At 40.6% G+C, this 21,538-nt stretch overlaps 2 protein-coding genes across 3 annotated transcripts; both read left to right on the forward strand.

Annotated features, from left to right (window-relative positions):
* The first annotated feature begins 552 nt into the window (after positions 1–552).
* On the forward strand, positions 553–17,593 carry LOC116040473. Its single transcript, XM_031285857.2, has 11 exons — positions 553–572; positions 1,817–1,957; positions 2,443–2,482; positions 3,131–3,240; positions 3,381–3,437; positions 3,518–3,901; positions 4,737–4,859; positions 4,996–5,082; positions 7,497–7,502; positions 9,347–9,353; positions 17,583–17,593. The coding sequence occupies exons 2-8, from the start codon at positions 1,817–1,819 to the stop codon at positions 5,038–5,040; spliced, it is 900 nt and encodes a 299-aa protein (XP_031141717.1). The 5' UTR covers positions 553–572; the 3' UTR covers positions 5,041–5,082; positions 7,497–7,502; positions 9,347–9,353; positions 17,583–17,593.
* On the forward strand, positions 8,097–15,820 carry LOC116040480. 2 transcript variants are annotated; one of them, XM_036000225.1, is made up of 9 exons: positions 8,097–8,346; positions 9,263–9,609; positions 11,226–11,336; positions 11,711–11,833; positions 12,355–12,718; positions 12,826–12,885; positions 13,017–13,120; positions 13,202–13,492; positions 13,661–15,820. In XM_036000225.1, exons 2-9 carry the CDS (start codon positions 9,265–9,267, stop codon positions 15,137–15,139), a joined length of 2,877 nt encoding a protein of 958 aa, XP_035856118.1. In that variant the 5' UTR covers positions 8,097–8,346; positions 9,263–9,264; the 3' UTR covers positions 15,140–15,820. The 2 variants fall into 2 exon arrangements, with proteins under 2 accessions (XP_035856118.1, XP_031141728.1); XM_031285868.2 differs by having other exon boundaries at positions 13,017–13,492.
* Positions 17,594–21,538: the final 3,945 nt, after the last annotated feature.

A 21,538-nucleotide genomic window follows, 5' to 3' on the forward strand; every position in this document is an offset into this window, starting at 1 on the left:
TTGAGTCAGGCAGCAGAAGCTGCTGCTATGATTTTCTCCATTAAAACAAAAAACTGTTGGGATTAAAGTTACGCTATGAAAACCACTTGGATTCATATTCTTTTTGTAAATAATGTTACTGCCATAAAAACTAATCGAGCCAACAGTTCAGCTTTTTAAATTTGCCTACAATTGGTGCAGTACGCATAATTAAGTGTTTTTGTAAACAGATCATGGTTTACACAAAAGCATATCTACTTTTGGTCATAAAGTGTAATTAGCCTAGGGGTAGGCTCACATAAAATCATTTTATTTGAAATTAATTTATATGTAGAAATGAATTATGTCTACTGAAACCTTACTGTAAAATAGTGTGGGGGGAAAAATAATTGAATTCTTGAGAGAGGATGAGTTTATGTAAAAACTAAAAATGTGTCTCCGAACTGCATGAGCACGTGCTTCTGCTCAGCCAGCTGCAGCAAGACATAATAACTGGTCATCTGTTAAATCAGTTCATTCACTCCAGTCTTAACATGAATCAGCAGAGAGAGAGAGAGAGAGAGAGAGAGAGAGAGAGAGAGAGAGAACTAAACGTGAGTCAGCGACTTTTCCTCCACCGTGTTTCAGACCAGTCGACCGAGAATAAGTTGTTTACCTAAGGCGTAAAAGGTGGTTAGCTATATGTTAGCTCGTTGTTCAGTCGACAAAACTGGATATATCATACAGAAAAGTTCCCCTGAATTAACGTTAACGTTAACTGTCGCTGTAACCGTCGATGATAGACTTTGAACATGGCGAGACGTGACGTTACTAATTAAGTTAATTGTTAACTCACAGCCTTATCCGTTTGTTTTGATTGTAACCTAGATTAAAACGAACTCAACCCGTTAAAAAACCTAATATTTGCTGAGCAGACAGTCCCAAGTGTACTCTGTATTATTAGCCTACGTCATAACAATAAAGCCCCACTTTTAGAACCGTCATTGTTGCTAGGTTTCTACATTAGCAACACGTCCGCTGTACCAAACCAACAGGTAGGTCTACCGTCTAGCTACAGTAGCAAGTTACTCACTATTTTGCCTAGCTATTTTATTTATTTTTATTGACAAAATGCAATATACAAGTAAACATTAGCACACAGATCAAACATAATTCATACAGAAAAATATGTGATGAACATAAAGTGAGGATATTAAGGACAAATTACATAAAATAAATAAAACAACATGTATACACCACAGGGAAATCATATTCAGTCAGAGGATTTGGAGGGGAAGAAGCTCTATCCAAAAGCTTAATACTTTTTTGTTGTTTAACAAACTGAGTGACTTGAGTTTATAATTCAGTTCTATGAGAAAACGTACTGAATTAGGTAATGAATTAAAAACAATATTTGTGAATAAAACATTTGGCATATGGAATAATGGAATTAATCAGATAAGAGCGCCATTATCTGGATTATTATAGAAACAGATGATATTTCTAAGGTCAAAAGAGTAGACCACATAGTTAGTGGATTCAAAAAAGCAAGCCTCCAAATCTGCCCAAAAAATTATTTTGGATTTTTCATAATCAAATATAGTTTACAAAATGTACAGGAAGTGTCAATGTGTGTAAATTTAGCAATAAGATCATTAGCAGGGTATCATTTTGCTTTGCTTACTGTGGCATTACCATAGTCATTGGTCTGACATAAATCTTGAATAAAATAGGGCCATCTCAGCTTTAAAATAAAGCACATTTCATAATGAAATGGTCGCATACTCTAGCTGAATTATTTCTTAGGAGCTCATACTTTACATGAACATTTCTGCTCTCTCATCCCTGACTGGTGCAGATGGATGGTGAAGCAGGCCCAGTGTGTGGAGGCAGCCAGAGAGAGAAGAAAAGGTCATGCAAAGACTTAATGATGGATGTGGAGGAGCTGGAGGAAGCTGATTCGGATTTTAAGGAATGTAGCACCATTAAGCTTTACAAGGTGGACTCTGGGTCTCTACTGGTAGTTAGTGGTAGTTGGAGAAATTAGGTTTTTCAAATTATCTTTCATCTGCAGCAGTTGTGATTATGGATGTGACAAATAATACATTTAATATATTTTGATATACATGTAGTCTCTTGGCATATGCTATTGATTCATTGGCATGAATACGTTCTGTTGCAATGTCAGAGGTGTATCCTTAACTGCAGATATTTGAACTCTGGACTGTTCTGCTTTGTGGCAGCCTTTTAACAGTGTATGGCTGTGTGTTTAAGCTCTCTATTTAACTCTGTGAAACGGACAGCTAAAAAATACAGTATGTGATTGAATTGATCCCTGAAATTAAGTGAAAGTATGTTTCTAGGTAGGTATCTTTACATATTATAAAAAACTGATTGCAGATTGCAAAATTGTTATTTTTGGATGTTCATTGGAGATTAATTTTATTTTCCCATGTGTGATAGCTTATTATTCACATTTTTCAGGAACCAGAAGGTTTACTCAACAAGAAAAGGAAACACTCTGGTAAGGTGCTTTTAAGGTAACTGTGTGCGTTTATCAGCTGTGCAGATGGTGTCAGAGAAATTCTTCTAGTTCTCCTAAAAACTGAAGAATCAGTGGTGTGATGAATCAGGTTTCTTTACTCATGCAGCATGGAGAGAAGATCTGGAATGATCTCTGAAGTTCTTTCAGCATACCTTGCCTTATATACAGTATCATCAAGTAAACAAAAGGACAACCTCACCTCATCTGACCTCATGACAAAGGTTGATTCAGTCAGGCATTTACCACATGCAGTAGCTGAGGCCTTCCTGAGAACCAAGGTCATGTTAATGTACCTAGACAATAGCCGTTTGCTGTTAAAAGCCTTAGCCATCCCACAGGACGAAAACTCTTATCCTTCCCTCAGGACAATGACCCTTTGATTTTTGGTCTTTCAGTTGATTGTCAGCACACTTCACCAAAATCAATTCATTGAGTACTAAAATGTTCATTTCCCCAAATGGCTAAAGAGTTTTTTATATTTTAACTCTCATAATTCCATCATGGCTGGATTACAGTAAATCTCAGTGGTAAATGGTGAGCATATTGTAGCTAAAACGCCATGGCTGTTCATATGAGGACCATAGTACAATCCTAATACATATTAATACTAAATACATCACATTGCAGGTAATAGTGAAGGTGAGCCTGAACTTTATGGAGCAGAGTCCTCTGGCTTCCTCCCTGCTTATCCAGTCTGTGTGTCACGAGACAGATGGGAAGAAAGAGAAGGAGAAGAGGTGAGAGAACAGATGAGATTAAATACATTTTACACTGTCGGATTAAGTTTGTTTGTGGGTGTTAAGATTGTAAGAACTCATTTAAACTACCTGTCATTTGATCCCTTCTATACTTCATGGTGTTTTAAACTCTCTTCCAGGACATCCAAGACAAGTTGTTGCATTCATGTTGCACAGCAGAGGGCAGCATTGATCAGGTAACTATCTTATATATTGTTCAGTACTGCTACTTTCACTTCTACTCATCATCATTTTTCTACCTTTTTGTTTCTCCCAGGCAAGTCCAAGCTCCATGTTAGAGTACTGGGTGTATCCAGATAACCAGCACAGCATGGCAGACTGTCCCATTACCAGGACTATCACCCCTCCTTCTACTCCAGTAACCCACAGGCCTTGTCCATTCATACCTGTTCCTAGTTCAGTGACAGCCGTTGCTTCTACAGTGTGCTCTCTAGTTAATCCCATGATGTCTAGCCCCATGGCTGACACCAGTAGTCCCATTGGTTCTATGTGCATTCCCACCAGTTCAGCTTGGGACACTCTTAGATCCACATCCACGAGTCCTGGCTGCGCTGATCAGGATCCTGTCAGTGCTGCAGCTCACCTACACCTGTTGGGAGAATCCTTGTCCCTGATTGGACACCATCTTCAGGAGACCAATGTGAGTAGATTCAGTGTAGGAAAAAATTATATTATGTGTAGTTAAAAATATATGGATAAAACCCAAAGGCAGCATTGAACCTTTTTTTGTCACATTTATACTTAAGGAGGAAAATGAGGAAATTACAGAAATAGTTTGTTTAAATTTAACATATTGTGTATGGTACTGAAGGAGGTAAATATAGTCAAAGCTATTTTGTCTTACACAATTTTGAAAATTAACAACACTAATTTGTACTTAAACAGTATTTTAGGAAGAGTTGAAGGAGAGATACAGTATGAGATATTGCAGTCCTAGAATTCAAGTTTTGACACAAAGATAATTCTCTAGTTTTTGTTACATTAAAGGTGCTTTAGGTAGATAGGAAGATCCAGGCTTTAGCCAAAGAATTTTAACATCGACAACTTCTCAGTCCCTCCCCCCCTTTCTGCTAAAGCCCAAACAGTCTCCTAAGCCCCCTCCCCCCACAAGGTGGTGTGTGCATGAGCAGTAATTGAAACGCAGTTAGACCCCCCCCCCCGGCCCTGATTGGCGCATCTGAACAGGGAGCTGTGGATTTTTGCAAATCGCACTACAGGCTGTAGGTGGTGCCAGAGGAGCTGGATTTATTTTTTTTTAATTACCTGCTTCAAGTAGTTCTACTCAAACATAGGGTCAGTTTCAGCATATATGACAGAAAATTAGTTTTATAAATGTTACCTACTGCATCTTTAATCTGCCCAAACACTAACTGACAACAGGATCAAGAAGGACAGGTTACATTTAGCGTCAAGAGAACATAAAGCCTATTCGCTGCATTAAGAGATGATAATTGACTTTCTTTATCTCTCTCCAGAAAATGGTGAGTATGTCGAGTAGCTTGTCTCTGCTCTTGGACTCTCTGCTGTGTGCCCTGGCTCCTCTAATGTGCCTCACCGCACAGATACCAGAGCTGAGGAGCTGCACTCAACACACACTGGTGAGAGATGCAGCCACTTATCAGCGCATACACACCACATACTTTACACTCTATGTGTGCACGTTCATGCACGCGTTAAATTATTGTTCCAGTTACATGTTAAGGAGGAAATGCCTGTTTTTTATTCTCTTTTAAGGCCTCCACTCTGGGAAACATTGCCTATGTGATGCCCGGGTTGTGAGTGATGATGAAGACCACACTAGCAGCACACAGCACATTCTAAGTTTACTTTAATATGTCAGGTTACTTTCTTGTATTGGTTGGTCAATTAAAAGATGTGTGTAAAGATTGAATTATGTAACTTCTTTTTACTGACCAGATACCTTCGGTCTGTGTATTTTTCTTATTCACAGTGGAGTTGATGTAACATCACATATATTTACTACATAGTCTTTTACTTACGGAGCCCTCAAGGTGACATGGACGTTTTTTTTTTTTTTGTTTTTTTTTTAAGTGCGTATGCTTTATAAGTCACATGCACGCTTTACTTAAGCGCACGCACACTTGGTTTATACTGAAATATAAAAGTTGGAGAAACTACAAATTTGCATAAGTTAATTTTAAGGAATTTAACTGAATCTTTTGGCCCCTCTGATGATAATTGTGACTGCATATAACCAGGGGACACTGAAGCTCACAGTTTATGGGATATGTGCATCCAACCTGCAATAATGCAACATGAGCAATTAACTCATGTCAAGCTAAATATATGCTTAGAGAGTAATTTCAATTTAAGTTTTACAAATTATTATTTGACCACAGGTTAGCATTTAAAGCTGTAAACTCAAAGATTTTTATTTAAAAATAAATGTCTAAGTCACTATCACTGAATTAACACAATGGTGATAAAGCCTATGGCCCACTGATGATGAAGTACTGCAAATTTTGCAGTACTACAAACTGCAGTTTTTCTCCATTGTATACATGCAAAAAAATTTAACTATACACACAATTCTGAAAACTTGAAGCAAACAGGACTCCAGACCATAGAAATAAAATGGATAGAAAGGCCATTTCGATTCAAATCAACGTAGCAGAATGGTCAGAGCGGCAGCCATTTTTATGTGTACCGTTGACATGGCAATGGACTAACTTCTGTATAAACCGACTTGCAGCAAGTCGCGGAGGTGAGGTTTTGCAGCAACGGGCAAATGAGCAGTGGAGTAGTAACATTACGATGCAGAGCCAGCCACTTAGCTAATGACTGAAATATAACAATTTAATGCTTCAATCACACAACGCACATTGCTATCGTCAGATGAGTGATAGCTTTGTTTGACTCGTTTTGTGACGTGGGGGGCATGGCAGAGTTAGCAACCTAGCTAACTAGCCAGTCGTCCACTGGTCGGCTTGCTGGTTCCGCTGTGCTTTCATGCTGCAATGGTTAATTAGAAAATGAGGCAAACAGCCTGCTGACCCGCTGCCGCTGGGTTAAAACGTCTCCCAAGCTCCATCCTCCCAGTGAGCTGCGACACACTTTTTCGGCCCCACTGACGTATGTTGTCACAGCCTTAGTAATCAAATGACCACGGCAAACAGCTCAATGTCCTTTCTGTCCATTTTTTTTCTAAAGTCTTGTTGATACATAAGCTTCAAGTTTTCAGAATTGTGTGCATAGTTCCATTTTTGTGTGTATACAATGGAGAAAAACTAATACAAGATTCTTTTAACCGGGAGATGTCATGCCAGACACCCAGTTCGTAATACCTCAAATATATAAATATTGTGTGGCCGGATTGGCTCAGTGGGTAGAGCAGGCGCACATATATTTAGAGGTTTATGCCTCGACGCAGAGGTCCAGGGTTCGACTCCGACCTGTGACAATTTCCTGCATGTCTTCCCCCTCTCTCTCTTCTTTCTCACCTGTCCTGTCCATTAAAGGCAGAAAAGCCCAAACAAATTATCTTGTGTGTGTGTATATATATATATATATATATATATATATATATATATATATATATATATAATATTTATTTATATATATATATATATATATAATATTTATTTATTTATATACATATACATACACACTTTGGAATACTTTCATCATTGGGCCATAGGCTCAATCAACATTGTGATTCCTCCTTCTGTGACGGATAGTGACTTAACAGACATTACTTAAAGGTGCTCTAAGCAATGTCACACTTTTTTTAGGCTGCAACATTTTTTGTCACATACAGCAAACATCTCCTCACTATCCGCGAGCTGCCTGTCCCCTGAACACACAACCGCGGTCTCTGTAGACAGCCCAGGCTCCACAAACGGCAACAAAAAGAGTTGTTGTGCCAAACTTCACCACGAAACATAACAAACAGTCTTCCAGCCAATAACCGACAAGAAGGATTAGGAGGTGGGGGTTGGGGGGTTAGTGCGCGGAAGGGAGGGGGAGGGGATGGGATGAGGAGGAGGGAGGGGCGAGTAGCCTCTGTTTTGGTTGACAATACTTTTCTTGTCTTACTTTTTGATTCAGGACTCCTATAGAGCAGCCTGATATGATTCACCGCACAAGAAACTATGTAGATCGTCGGGAAACTCTTACCCACTTTCTGCAGCTCCTCTGAAAGCTTGGTTGGATATATTTCTAGTCCACTCAGCTCATAGAACCCTTTGGCTCAGCTAAGAGTCAGAAAGCTACAGTATGCTAGCCAGATTTAAAGTCAATAACATTAGGTACAGTTATCCAGCTATGTCATTGTCCTCAAATCAATAAAGACTTTCACGAACAAATGATACGCCATGTGTACTGTCTGCAGCAGCCTGAGGATCTGGCCTCGCCGTTGTCCATTAATTCCTGATTATGGACACATCGTCAGGCATTGACCCTTACGTAATCGCTGTAATAATTCAACACGGAATTTTATATAGATAATACAAAACTCACAGGCTCTAAATAATTGAAGCTTGAGGCTAAGGTTTTAATACACTATGTAGTAGGATCAAACTGCAAAGTAACGTTACTATTTTGGGAATGCCCATTCGGTATTACGCACGACACAAGCAGAGGGAAGTTCCTCGTTGATTTACTATCGTCAACTTGACACTTCTGTCTGTGACATGCCCTCAGTCATGACAACTGTAGCCTCTCAAAAATGTACAGGCATATTTTACCAGTTATTAACCTTGACTATAAACACTGAAGGACAGCTTTTTTGACAGTCAACCATGAGTTTTGACACTTCATGGGTGTGGTAGATAATGATTCACATGTGCGCTGGGACACACCTCTGCCACATCATGGAATCAAAGAAACCTGTCGTGCACGAAAAAAATGTGTGTTCATGTGTTCAAAATTGGGAGTGGTGAGACAAATACCTTTCTGAGACTGCGGATTTCACCTGCGTAGGCAGCTTTTCGTGAGATTGTCGACTGGCAGTCGCCATGTACTGAAGTTGTCTGGATGAGCGACATAATTTACTGACTACTGAACAAACGGAGCACACAGAGAAGACATTACATGAACACAGCTTAAAAGTCCTCACACGATTGAGTAAGTATGTTTGTTATTGTTTGAATTATACATCTGTTTACTAAACTAAGTACTGTGCTAGTTATCTGAATATTTAAGTGGGAGTTTAACTGAAGCACCAAATTGTAGATTATGCAAATGGTTGTCAGTGTTATGTGAGCTTTGAATAGACTCAAGTGTCTGTCTAGCTGTACCCTTTTATTTTAATGCCAAGTTTGAATATCCCTTTAGTGCTAAATGTGTACGGTCTGTATTAAATACAGCACTAATGTGTGGTGTCATATGTTCAGTCTTTATTTCTGTGTGCATTTGTACACAGATATGTTTTGTGCATTGTTGCATATCCGTCCATAAATAAAAGTCTAGGTAGAATGTAGTTGAACAGGACTGGCAAGGTGTGGCGTATCATGCATCACATAAGAGAAAAGACATGCAGTCAGAAAAGGAAGAAAAGTTTCAGTGAAATTAAATCTTCAGCTAAGAGCACAGCAGTTATCAATTATCTTAGTTCTTGTTAACTCATGCAGGTGAGAGGATGGAGTGAATATGTAAGGAGAGAAAAGTAATGCTCAGAAGAAAGTAAATACAAAGACATTGTACTTTTAACTATTGGACACAAACAATTGGAATCATGCACGTCACAGATGAAATGCATCAAAAGTCATCAGTTTGTTTTTAGAAGTGACTCATCCTGTCCACATATCAGATGTTACAAACTCCTACCCAACCTGTCCAAGTCTGTTTTTCCAGTTTTATTTACATATCGTTTTATCAGTCAGTTTAACAGTCAAACACATGTATGAACACATTCTCACAACTCGCTTTTGGTTGGTGTGCGTTGGTGTAGCTTCCTACCTAATAGAACCAGTAATCTTTGGTACTGAATTACATCCAGATAGTACATTTGATCCCTTCCTCTTCTTTTCTTTCTTTCCAGCCATGAGTGAACACTTGAGAGGGAGCTACTACGGGTCCTCTCCCCCAGAGCTAAGACTTGTTCTTTTGGGAAACATTGGATGTGGAAAGACGTCTTCAGCAGACACTATCCTGGGCCAGCTGTCCCCCATCTCTCCCAGTGCCTCCAGGAGCTGCCAGCTGCGACGGGGCATCTCTGAGGGCATCTCTGATAGCAGGAGTGTGACTTTGGTGGAGGCGCCGAGATGGTACTGGGACGGTGGCAAGATGGAGGACAGTGTCAGGAAGGAGACAGAGAGAGCGATGACGCTGGTAGCACCAGGCCCACATGCTATTTTGCTGCTGGTGCCGGTTAACCAATTCACAGAGGTTGGTTGCCGTCTCTCTATTTGCCTTTCTACTTGTGGTTTTTGCTTTTGCCATTATTTCTCATTGACTCATGCATTCATCAATGACTTTTTTTCTGGTAGTTTTAAAAGTAAAAGACATGCTTTTGATTTACGTTCCTGTGTTTCCTAATATATACAACATCCATTCATATTTGTAGTACAAGGAACAATATGTTGGTATATAATGTGCATCATTTTTAACCATGTCTTTATAATAAATAATAATAATTATAATAATAACTTATTTATATAGCGCCTTTTAAGAAAACCAAGGACACTTTACAGAATTACTGTGGCTAAGCTAAAGAAGGTTGTAGGCTGTGGTGAACGGTGGTGAACAGGAGTTTTTTAAAATGTCCAGGGATGTAGCATATTGGTTATCTGTAGGGAGGGTATTCCAGAGGGATGGGGTTGCAACACTAAAGGCTCTGTCTCCAAAGGTATGGAGTCTGGTGTGGGGACCGCAGGTTTCGGGGTGGGGTATATGGATGGAGGAGGTCGGAGAGGTACTGTGGGGCCAGGGCATGGAGGGATTTGTAGGTGAGAAGGAGGATTTTATATGCGATGCAGGACTTAATTGGGAGCCAGTGAAGCTGAATGAGGGTTGGGGTGATACGCTGCCAGGTCTTGGTGTGGGTGAGGACCCTGGCGGCAGAGTTTTGGACATACTGGAGCCTGTCTATGGTTTTGCTGGGGACCCCAGACAGGACTCCATTGCAGTAGTCCAAACGGGAGGTTATGAAAGCATGAATGAGGGATTCTGCCACAGAGTCAGAGAATGATTGCCGGAGTCTGGTAGCCTGGGAAAACCCTGACAAACTTCTGACAAATTTGAGATTTGCTCTGCATGTCAGTCTGGCCAAGAGCCAATTCAAGCCCATTTCCAATTTTTCCAAATCGAGGCACCATTCACAACCGTTGAGGCGGACTTTACACGATGACGATTGCGCAGTGACGGCAAGCAGCTTTCTGTTTACATTCAACTTGACGGCCACCAAAGCACAGCAACCCGTTTATGCCGCTGTCGCTGCCACGTCACCCGGATCGTTGGTCTGATTGGTTGAAGGACTATCCAATTGCGCCCAGAGGCATTTGAGCGGCGTCCATGGTGACGCCCCTTTGGAAATGAGCTGTGAATTAACCTTGCCCAGACCCACTCTCAGTTACAACTGAGAAGGGTCTGGTGTCAACCAGGCTAGGAGTCTGGAGATGTTTTTGAGATGAAAAAAGGCTGATTTAGTGATGGATTTGATGTATGGAAAGTGGGGGTGGAGTCCAGGATTACACCAAGGTTGCGGACCTCCGAAGATGGGCAGATGGCGCACCCATCAACATCCAGGATGAGATCTCCAAAGGAGCAGCGCCTTGGGGGCCACAACTAAGAGCTCTGTTTAGTTGTTGTTCAGTTTGAGTAGGTTGGATGACATCCAGGCTTTGATGTCATGCAGACAGTTGACCAGGGAGAGGGGGGTGAGCTGAGTGGATGGTTTGGTGCTGATATAGAGCTGTGTATCATCAAATAACAGTTGGCAGTAAAATTCCTAATATTAGCCCTAATAGTCTTTTTTTCTCTTTTTCTTTCCCTGGTGTTACCAGATGGAGAGTCATGTGCCTGCAGAGCTGGAGGAAGCGTTTGGGGACGAGGTGCTGGATCACACCCTGGTCCTGCTGACCTGTGGGGACTACTTGATGGGAAGAACAGTGGAGGTATTAGAGTTGTACACTAGATACAAATGTCAAGTCCTCTTAATTTTTGTGTTTTTAAAGTCTGGTATACACGTTGGTACCCTGCAATTCAAATTGAGCTTTTGTATTTAATTTTTAACTGGGTTGGCCAGTCTCGTGACACACTGACGCAGGAATTAAAGTAATCTTTCTAACTAAGTTAGGTTATGTAAACAAATTCATACAACAACATATTATTTATTACATACTGTATACTTAAATGGAAACTGCTGCATTCTCCTTCAGACATCTTTGCAGTATTTCCTCACCATACACTGTGTCCATTTTAGACTTATCAGCTGCTGTTTTTAGCAGGAGAGAGGCAACCCATTGCAAATGTAAATTGTTTTCCACAGGAATACCTGCAGAAAGAACACCCAGGCCTGAGGCAGATAATTGAGCGCTGTCGGGGGAGGTACCATGTCTTCAATAATCGTAAGCGTCAGGACAGGGAGCAGGTCTGTGAGCTGCTGGAGAAGGTGAGACGTCGGTGTAGAGAACGATTAATGGCATCAAGACTAGAGTTTGCACACACATTTTGCAGTGGTATTGTTAACAGCTTCTCTGTTTTCATACTGATTATGGTGGTTATCTCACAATTTAGTCAGTATGGATACTTACAAAACCCAAATAAAGAGGTACAGCATATTTCCTGATTTTTGTCAAGCGCTTTTTAAGATCTTCAGAAAGTAATTATGTTTTATTGCAAACTGCAAGTGGTAGAGCTCTTTGTTTTAACTGCTTTGTCTCAGAAGGTTAATGAGCATGCATGTTTTTCTCAGCAAGGCCCTGTTTCACACTCCTACTATCACACTCAGTCGTAGTCGGACAGGTATTAATAATTAGGCTGATTACATTGCAACTTTGACTGACATGGGAATTGATTCCACAATGGAGATTAACTGCAGCACTTATAAAGTGTGACGCTGTAATTGTAAATATGAGTATGGGGGAGATTTACTAAATATATTGTTTGTATATTTATTTATTTATGTAACAGGTGGACAATATGGTGAAGGAAAATGGGGAATACTATGTGAAAACAGCTCAGGAGAGAGAGCTGGAGAAGCGAGTGAAAGACAGAAAGAAAGAACTTATGGAAAGTTACAGAGCTCAAAAGGAGGAGAGAAGAGAGACTGTTGCTTCAACGCACATCCAAAGCACAGAAACACGCAGGAGTATCAATAGAGAGGAGAACAGCGCCGCCTTGGAGAGGAGGAAGAGAGGAGGGAGGGATGAGAGTGTGAGTGTGAGCCAAAGATCTAACGGGCTTCATTCAACGCCAGCACCAGAGCAACAGTCCTATTCAGAGACGCATGATGACAGGCTGTTGAACAGGACGCCCAGTTTCAGACTTAATGCAGGTAAATGTATGCATTTTTGTACCCAATGTTGTTATACATCACAATATCATGTCGAAAATGAATGTGAGCACAAAACAGGACTTATATTTACTGTTTTTCCTCTGTAGATGGAGCTATACTCTCACAAATGTCTGAGGTTAAATCAACTCCGAGAGTGGTCACTACTTGTGAGTCACAGGACCACTGTCTCATATAATGTCACTAAAAAGTGCACTCCTATGATGTAAGATGTTTTTAAAATAATTGTCATTTTTAAATTTTCCATATTAAACTCCAAATTTCACCTGATTGTTTTCAGTTCACCAAAGAATGAACAGCTTTGAAGAGAGATCCCCTGAGGCGTCTCCGACCTCATCTCCTCATTCGCCAGTCTTCCTCTCTTCCCCTTCCTCACCAACCTTCGCCTCCTCTCCCTCCTCATTTCCCTCATCCTCCTCTCCCTCCTCTCTTCCCTCATCCTCTTCTCCCTCCTCATTGCCCTCATCCTCCTCTCCCTCCTCATTTCCCTCATCCTCCTCTCCCTCCTCTCTTCCCTCATCCTCTTCTCCCTCCTCATTGCCCTCATCCTCCTCTCCCTCCTCATTCCCCTCATCCTCCGTATCTTCTTCATCATCTCCGGAGCTGCGTCTGGTGCTGCTCGGGCGATCTGGAGCAGGGAAGAGTGCAGCTGGTAACATCATACTGGGGCAGGAGGAGTTTGAGTCACGCTCGGACAGCCTCACTGCGATCACTCAGGAATGTGAGAAAAAAAAAGCACTGGTTCACGGAAGACGGGTAAGTTTTTAAGATGTTATTTGCTGTCATGTTTTCATTTTCATTTTCACCCCAAATCTAATCTTTGACACTCTCGTCTTGTTTTCCATCATAAAACAATTCAATCATGCGGATTTCCCAAGAATTAACTCTTCATATTGCTGCATGTTACTCCTTTCTCACTTGCAGGTGGCGGTAGTGGATACCCCAGACTGGTTCAGTTCAGAACAAACTCCAGATGAGGTGCGAGCTCAGATCTCCTCCTGTGTTGCTTTATCCAGTCCCGGTCCACACGCTTTCCTCCTGTGTGTCCCCTTAGACCAGCCTGCAAAGACCGAGCTGCAGGCTCTCGGGGTCCTCGAGGAAGTTTTTGGCCCAGAAGCAGTCCAGAGACACACTCTGCTCCTCTTTACTTACGCAGATAAACTGAAGAAGAGCGGGAAGGTAGGAAATGACAGTGTGGAGGCATACATCGCTGGTCAGCGGGGGGATTTGGTAAAGCTTGTGGAGAAATGTGGCGACAGGTTTCATGTGATGGAGACGGAAGGAGGTGGAAGGGACAGAAGAAATGTGGCACAGTTGCTAGAGAAGGTGGAGCAGACAGTGAAGGAAGGTGGAGGACAGTGCTATTCCCATCCTGCTTTTCAGGAGGCGGAGAACCGAGTGAGGCAGAGACAGTTGGAGATAGCAAGGGAGAGAAGGGGAGGGGAACTAGAGCAAGAAAGACTTGGCGACGTTAGACAGCTCAGCTCTGAAAGGCGGTTACTTTATCCCTACATGCAGCCTGTGGCTGAGGCAGAAGAGGAAGTGACAGAGGATGAAATTGAGAAAACAAGGGATGAGGCAGAGATGAGTGTAAGTACAATGAATATTGACAGCCTTCCTCCCATTACACGTTCCACCATGTCCCCTTCACTTCTCCGTTCCATTATGGAGACAATGGAGTCAGGTGCAAAGATGTTACCTCAACTCCTGGCAGATAGCTCTGTGTGGGTCGGTGAGGGAGCAAAGAAGGTGAAAGGTAGTCCGGTGTGGGAGACAGTCGGCAGCAAAGCACAAAATGTCCAGAAGATGGTGGTTGATAGTTCTGTATGGGAGAAGGTTGGAGCTAATGTTGGACATGTGTCCAAACTAGTAGGAGATAGAGTTCCCAAGGTAATGGTGGATGGTTCTGCATGGGTGGGATCCGGAGCAAAGTCAGCAGCAGCTAGTCCTATGTGGGAAAAAGTAGGATCTGGGGCCAAAACTGGAGCTAAACTGATGGCCGACGGCTCTGTGCAAATTGGAGCTGGAATTGTTACCGGTGCAAAGATGGTGGCGCAAAGTCCTGTGTGGGGGAAGGTTGGCTCTGGGGCCAAATCAGGGGCCAAAATGGTGGCGGAGAGCTCGGTGTGGGAGAAAATTGGGACTACTGCTAAACAGGTGCCCGTGGTAGTCATAGGGGGCGCATTGCTGGGTCTGGTGCTCGGTGTGATTTTAGGGGGTGTGATTGGCGGAGCTGTCGGGGCAGCTGCTGGATCTGCGGTAACTGAGGTGGGCAGACGGAAAATCGGCAACAAAAACACGTTAGAAAGGACAGATAAAGCTGCAAAAAATGTGGAGAGAGCAGTGAACGACAGCATAGACTCTCTGGTAAAACAAGGAGAGAAAGTATTCAAAACTGAATGAAAGGCTGAATAGATCATGCATATAAAATGTATAACAAATGCAAAAACATTTAGTTGTGAATAAGTGACATAAGAGTGTATAATTAAACAGTGGCAAATATGTATTTTAAATGCATTGCACCAGACAATCTTTAAAACACAGACACTTTTCTATTAGTCTTTGTTTGTTTCTTTATATACAAATTGGCCACAAGTTAAAGGATTCATTTTAAAATACTTCTGTCAAATTGTATTAAATTTTTTTCATGACGTTTTTTAAAAGGGCGAATATCACTCACACTAAATTATGTTTTCACAGTATATATAATTTTGACAAAATTAACTCTGCTAAACTTGGCTAAATTTATTTTGTTAATGCACATAAAAAAGTATTTAGGTGCTTCTCTTACTGTTTGCAAGATATGTCAAATTCTGTAAGAAAGTATAAATGCAGTTATTATTTTGAATGATGATTTATTGTTATTTCATGTCCATCTCTATAAGTAGTACATTCAACATGAATTTCAACTTATGTAAGTCATTTAGCAAGTTATATTCTATATACAGTACATGGGTCACAGCATTTTCACTGTGCTACTAGTACTACTAGTGCTTAATTAAAAACTATTATATAATTATTGGGTCTTTGTCTGTTTTGAGAGTCACAATGCAAATATGATGGAAAGTTTTATCATGAATTTTTTTAAATATTTTTCACAATTTCACCGTTCTACACTGACTTTTTTTTGCATTTACTAAACCTCACAACTTGCTAAACCTCTGCATTAAAATGCCGTATGCTCATTATCAGCATGCTAAAGCTGCTTCAGGACCAAGAACCTTCTAGCATGTCTAATCCTCACATGGGACATGCAGGTTTAGTCTGTATGTGACTGATGTTAAAGGGCTAATGGCATTTCTGTGTGCATGTGGGTGTAGCAAGAGGGGCGGAGGCAAGGACTTTATCTCTAAGTCCCAGGCTGGCCACCATCACCCTGCTTGGCCTCCTGTATCAAAAGAAGGAGAGAAGGTTTACACCCCAGCAGTCCCAACCAATATTATAAAGTTTCTTTTTTCTGACCTATACTCCATTGCAATATTTAGACCTAAAAACCAAACACACAAGCTTGCACTTTACTCTAAAGAATGAACTAGTAAATTCAGGCAGAAGCTGTGATGTTTAGTTGATTTTAATAAAGTTTCTAATATTTTCACGTTGAATTAATAGCTTAGTAGTCTTGCATTGCCAGACCAAATCTAGATAGCAGATTAAGCCGGGATTTCCCAGTTATCCTGGCTCAATTTAGCCTTGACTCGGTTTCACAAAAGCAGAGGCACCTAAATTACCATGGAGATGTATTCTGTGCAGCTAGCCTGCTCCCAACCAGGCTAACAACCAGGATGTATTAATGCTGCGGCCTTTTCAGTTCACTCAGTGGTTTTACCTTATTATTGTCAGCCTGCATTAAAATACAACAGGTGCATATTGCTGCTCAGTTAATCACTGATATTATTTAAAGTTGTGACCATTATTTTTTATAATTATTCATGTGACATTGTGTCATTGTTACTGTTATATTGCTGTATGAAAACTGCTGTTCACATATTGTAGTTTGATGACTATATTACGGCAGTTGTTGAGATAATTAGAAAACGCTAATGAAGTTGCAAATGTGTTTTAAATTAAGTCTGTTACTAAGAGCAATACATAACATGCTGTACATGTGTGTTTCTATAGTGGACCAATGCACCTTAAATTATTTTAGTTGATTATTTTTTTTGTATTCTTTAACAATAAAGGATCATGTTTGTTCCTCTTCCATGTGCATTGTATTTGGCATTCTTAGCACACAATTTGTGTTGTCCAGTAAACTGGGAATATAATTTGGGAGGATTATACAATTTTAAGAACATATCCTAATTGAACAATCCTCCCAAATTATAGACTTCATAGTTCACTGGACCAGTAACTATCTAGTGATGTAGGCTACTGTACATTCATGTAACAACAGGGAGAGGACACCTCAATGGTTTTTGACCTTATATTTAGCTTGGGGAAATAACAGATGCATATACTCTGTTACATTCATGTTTACAGTGTGCATGGGATTTATCACTTAATTATCTTTATAGTTTCTAGATTTTAGAGTACAATTTATTCAGTGTCTTTATTTTCTATGTCCATATATACGAGGGAGCAAAGCATATAATATGTAAAGAAGGAAACTCGGCCTCTGTAAAAAAACAAAATGTCCCTTGTCATTTGCAGTGGAAGTTAATATGAATATTTATATTTTAGGCCATGAGAGAGAGGGAGAAACAGAGTGTGATCTACCTCGCAGTCTGTTACAGAAAGCCGTGAACGCGCATCTATCCTAATTACTTCAGGCTGGCTCATCCTAGTCGCTCCTCCTCAGCCTGGCTTGGCCTTTGGGAAACGCACCAAGCCAGGCTGCACAGATTAGACTATAGGTCAAGCCTTGCTTTATCGGTTATCCTGGATTCATAAATTCTGCTTTTGTGAAACAGCCCCCAGGGGTCTTCAACGTTTTTTAAACCAAGACCCCTTAGCTGAAAGAGAGACGGATCAGGGACCCCCTACTAATAATATTGTATAAAATGAAGTTGCATATTAAACTGGGTCTAGGGCGGCCTAAAGCCTTTATACATACCTTTTTAATGCATAGAATATTAAGCTATTAAAATAATAATTGTTGGCATGATTTTATAAATCATCTTTTAATGTTACACATACATATGGCACAGTAAATCCGGATTTATTGTGTCTGTGTATGGCTACCTTAGTGACTACCTTCCCTATAGGCCAGTAAGCCTATCATCAGTGCGGATTTATATTTGCTTATAATATGTTGGATTCATGTTAAAACATTTACATTTTTGAAAAAAACTTTCAGAGATCTTTAACAGGACCCCCTGTTAAAGATCTCTGATTTAAACCAATCACAATGGTCTTGGGCGGCGCTAAGCTCTGGATGCCGAGACGATGGCTCTGCAAAATGGTCTTGGGAAGGAACTTGTTTTGGTGGAACATTTGTACCCCGCAAAAGAAAACGCCACATACAATATTAACTGAAGTTAACTGTTCACACAATATAGTAACGTGAGCTATTTAAATTAACTGGATACATGGTTAAACGTAATTTGCTCTTATAAAACTACACTTACCAGTGTAACGCTGTGTGTATTTTGTCCGTAGCAAATCCCCGCCAATAGGTCCCAAAACGTCCCAGTTAGATATTAAACATATTCTTTGTAAATCTTTACATTCATTCTTCAAAAGAACCAAGCAGGCCTGCCTTGTTGCACAATCCACATTTTCTTCAAAACTTGCCATTTTTAGTGTGTAGCTTGCTAGCTCGAAGTTTGTCATTGTTTCTCGAAGAGAATGGAGTTAGACATCCTGGAAATGAATTGTCGTTGATTCAGACTCTTAGCTTAGGGACCTTACACAAATAAAGCTGGCTAGTTTGAGGGTGCGAGCAGAAAAAGTTTTAGACACAGATAAAGTTAGTGCAAAGATTCTTGAGCAAACAGCTGTGAATAGGCCTTTTCCACAGAAGAAATTTTGACTTGTCACAGAAGGAAAAGAACATACATATATAATAAAATTAATAGTGGCTCAATTTCATTAAGCTGCTTCAGTTTCAGGGTTGTCCACGCTGGCTCACTGTCATGGCTTACTGGGACACTTAAATAGAACAAAGCCATTGTTATAGCAGCTATACTTGATATTCGTATAATAATAATAATAACATAAATACAATGTGAAATGGGTCGCTCGTAGTGATGAACTTTCAGAGAATTATCATCTGAATCTGCAGCTCCATTCGGCTTTACGGAGCTTTATATCAAGTTTAGCGCATTGTTAGCTGTTCCCTTTTATCGCTTTCATATAGCCATTTTCAGCTGCAGCAGGCAGCTATTTTCAGTAAAAAGAAAAAAGCTCTATAAACTCACTGTACACTACCTGCTCAGCACCAAACAGCAGACAGACACAGTTAGCAACTAGCTGGTGATCATGTTGGAGCATTTAGCAGCTAAGAGACATGTTTTTTTTCAGAAGTTGGTGGAGACCACAAACAGAGCTAAAAGAGAGTGAATATTGGATTTAGATTCACCAGGTGACCAGAAACACAACCCAAAATGAATGATAATGTAATAACACAAGCAACTGTTTGCCAACAAGTTCACCATATCAACTTAAAGGGTGATGATATGTCAATTTTGTGTTCACAACTTGTGTCTGCCTTTACCAAGTGGCCAAAAAACTGTTATTGTAGGTTTTAATGTTATTAGTAACACCTGTGCTTTTGATACTCTGAGGCAAATTAAATTTTCAATTTCTGACATACAAGACAAACATCTTGACTTGGTGAAACAAATTTTGTTAACAGTGGCTCAGTTCCATCAAGTGTCCCAGTAAGCCATGACAGTGAGCCAATATGCACAATACCACCAGTTGACCATGGAACTAGCTCATCTAAATGGAATGCAATTGTTTTAATGTTATTAAATCCTGCTATGACAAGACAACATTTCTGCTGTGAAAAATGTCTATTTGTTTATCCTCTAATGCATCCCACCATGACACCAGGAAGCCTTTTGCAAGAGTGTGCCACATTTATCTTTAATATTAATAATATTTCATAAAGTGTAAAAATAACTCCCAACAACACAGCATATCACTTGTGTTGCTGCAAAAACCTGGCTAGAACTTTAGTGTGTGCAATTGCAGAATACTGCAGTACCCCCTTAATATGTGTGTGTGACCCCTGCCTCAGTCTGTAATGCTCTCTGTGGTTTTATAACGAAGCAGGAGGGGACAGATCAGCCTGGCACAGCAGAGCGGGCAGAGTCAGCCATAGCAGCGTTGTGAAAGCAGCTCTTCCTGTTGTGTGGTCCCAAGACCGGGTGTAGGGCTTCCCAGAGCATCCTGGTGGCTGTATTCTTTTTTTGTTTTCCCCCCTCTCCCTTTCTCCCATGCAGTGGTTGCCACCCCATATGTCCAAACACCCATCACACACACACACACACACACACACACACACACACACACACACACACACACACACACACACACACAGCCACCACCCCTCCTCCAGGAAACTCGTTGACCGTCAATGAGACAGCACTAACTGTAGGCGTTCATGGCCACTTGATAGAGCCGAGCACGCAGGCAGAGAGAAAGCAGCACTATTGCACAGCTGCAACTTACCCCCAACTTTCCACTTATGCAACACCCCACCACCATGCTGAACCCCATCTCTAACCGCATCCCACATCCACCCTGACCTTCCTCACCCAACCGCACAACTACAATTGTTGCTGTTACATAAATCTTTTGCCTCTTGATTGGTTGCGCACACATACAGAATGCATGTCAAAACATGCAGGGGTGGAATTTAACTAAGTGCATTTGCTCATGTAGCCCTACTGTACTTATCTACAATTCCGAGGTACGTACTTTATGTACTTTATACTACTTTTTATGCCATTACATGTATTTGACAACATTAGTTACTAGAAACTGCAGATTCAGATTATTAATTTAAAAATATAAATCAACTAATACATTATTATTAGATTAAGATATTCGACAATATACAAAAATGATAATTTGTAAGTCAGTCAGTAATTTCAATTAGCCCCACCTTCATCAACTGCAACATTAATGGTGTACACATTAATGAATCAAAAATGATCTATGATCTATATATATATAGCCAATATATATCGCCTATAGGCCTATGTATTATAATCCAGTGATCTATTATTCTATATTGGATTGCCAAAGTAATGACCAGCAAACAGTATATGCTATATATAAAAATGTGTTAATTAACCTGACGAGCCAGATGGTTTGACACAGAATTATCTGAGAAGCCGTCATTGAAAATTGTTTGTGCAAGTACTTGAAAAAAACAAACAAACTGACAGGTGATGTCAAGGTAAGTTCTTCTAGTAGCCTAATGTGTTTGTGTCTGAACTACCATCTAACCAAACCAATGTCCAGTGCGGAGCTACTTGCAGATACCAGAGTGGTTTAGGTGTGTATAATACATGTGTGTGACCATGGTGTGTGACGGCCGCGGCTGTTCGTTCAAAACAACAATGTCACACACCATGGTCACACACATGTATTATACACACCTAAACCACTCTGGTATCTGCAAGTAGCTCCGCACTGGACATTGGTTTGGTTAGATGGTAGTTCAGACACAAACACATTAGGCTACTAGAAGCCTGACAAGATGTATTATTTTCGTGTGATATGTGATCCAGAGAGTATCGCATGATCTCGTGATATCGCGAGAATCCAGCTGCCGTGCAAGGTAAGTTATTTATGGCTTCATTGTTAAAATAACCATTGTTCATCATTCGTCATTCTGGTGAACTATAA

The sequence above is a fragment of the Sander lucioperca genome, chromosome 4 (genome assembly GCF_008315115.2).
Source record: "Sander lucioperca isolate FBNREF2018 chromosome 4, SLUC_FBN_1.2, whole genome shotgun sequence".
Classification (NCBI taxonomy): domain Eukaryota; kingdom Metazoa; phylum Chordata; class Actinopteri; order Perciformes; family Percidae; genus Sander; species Sander lucioperca.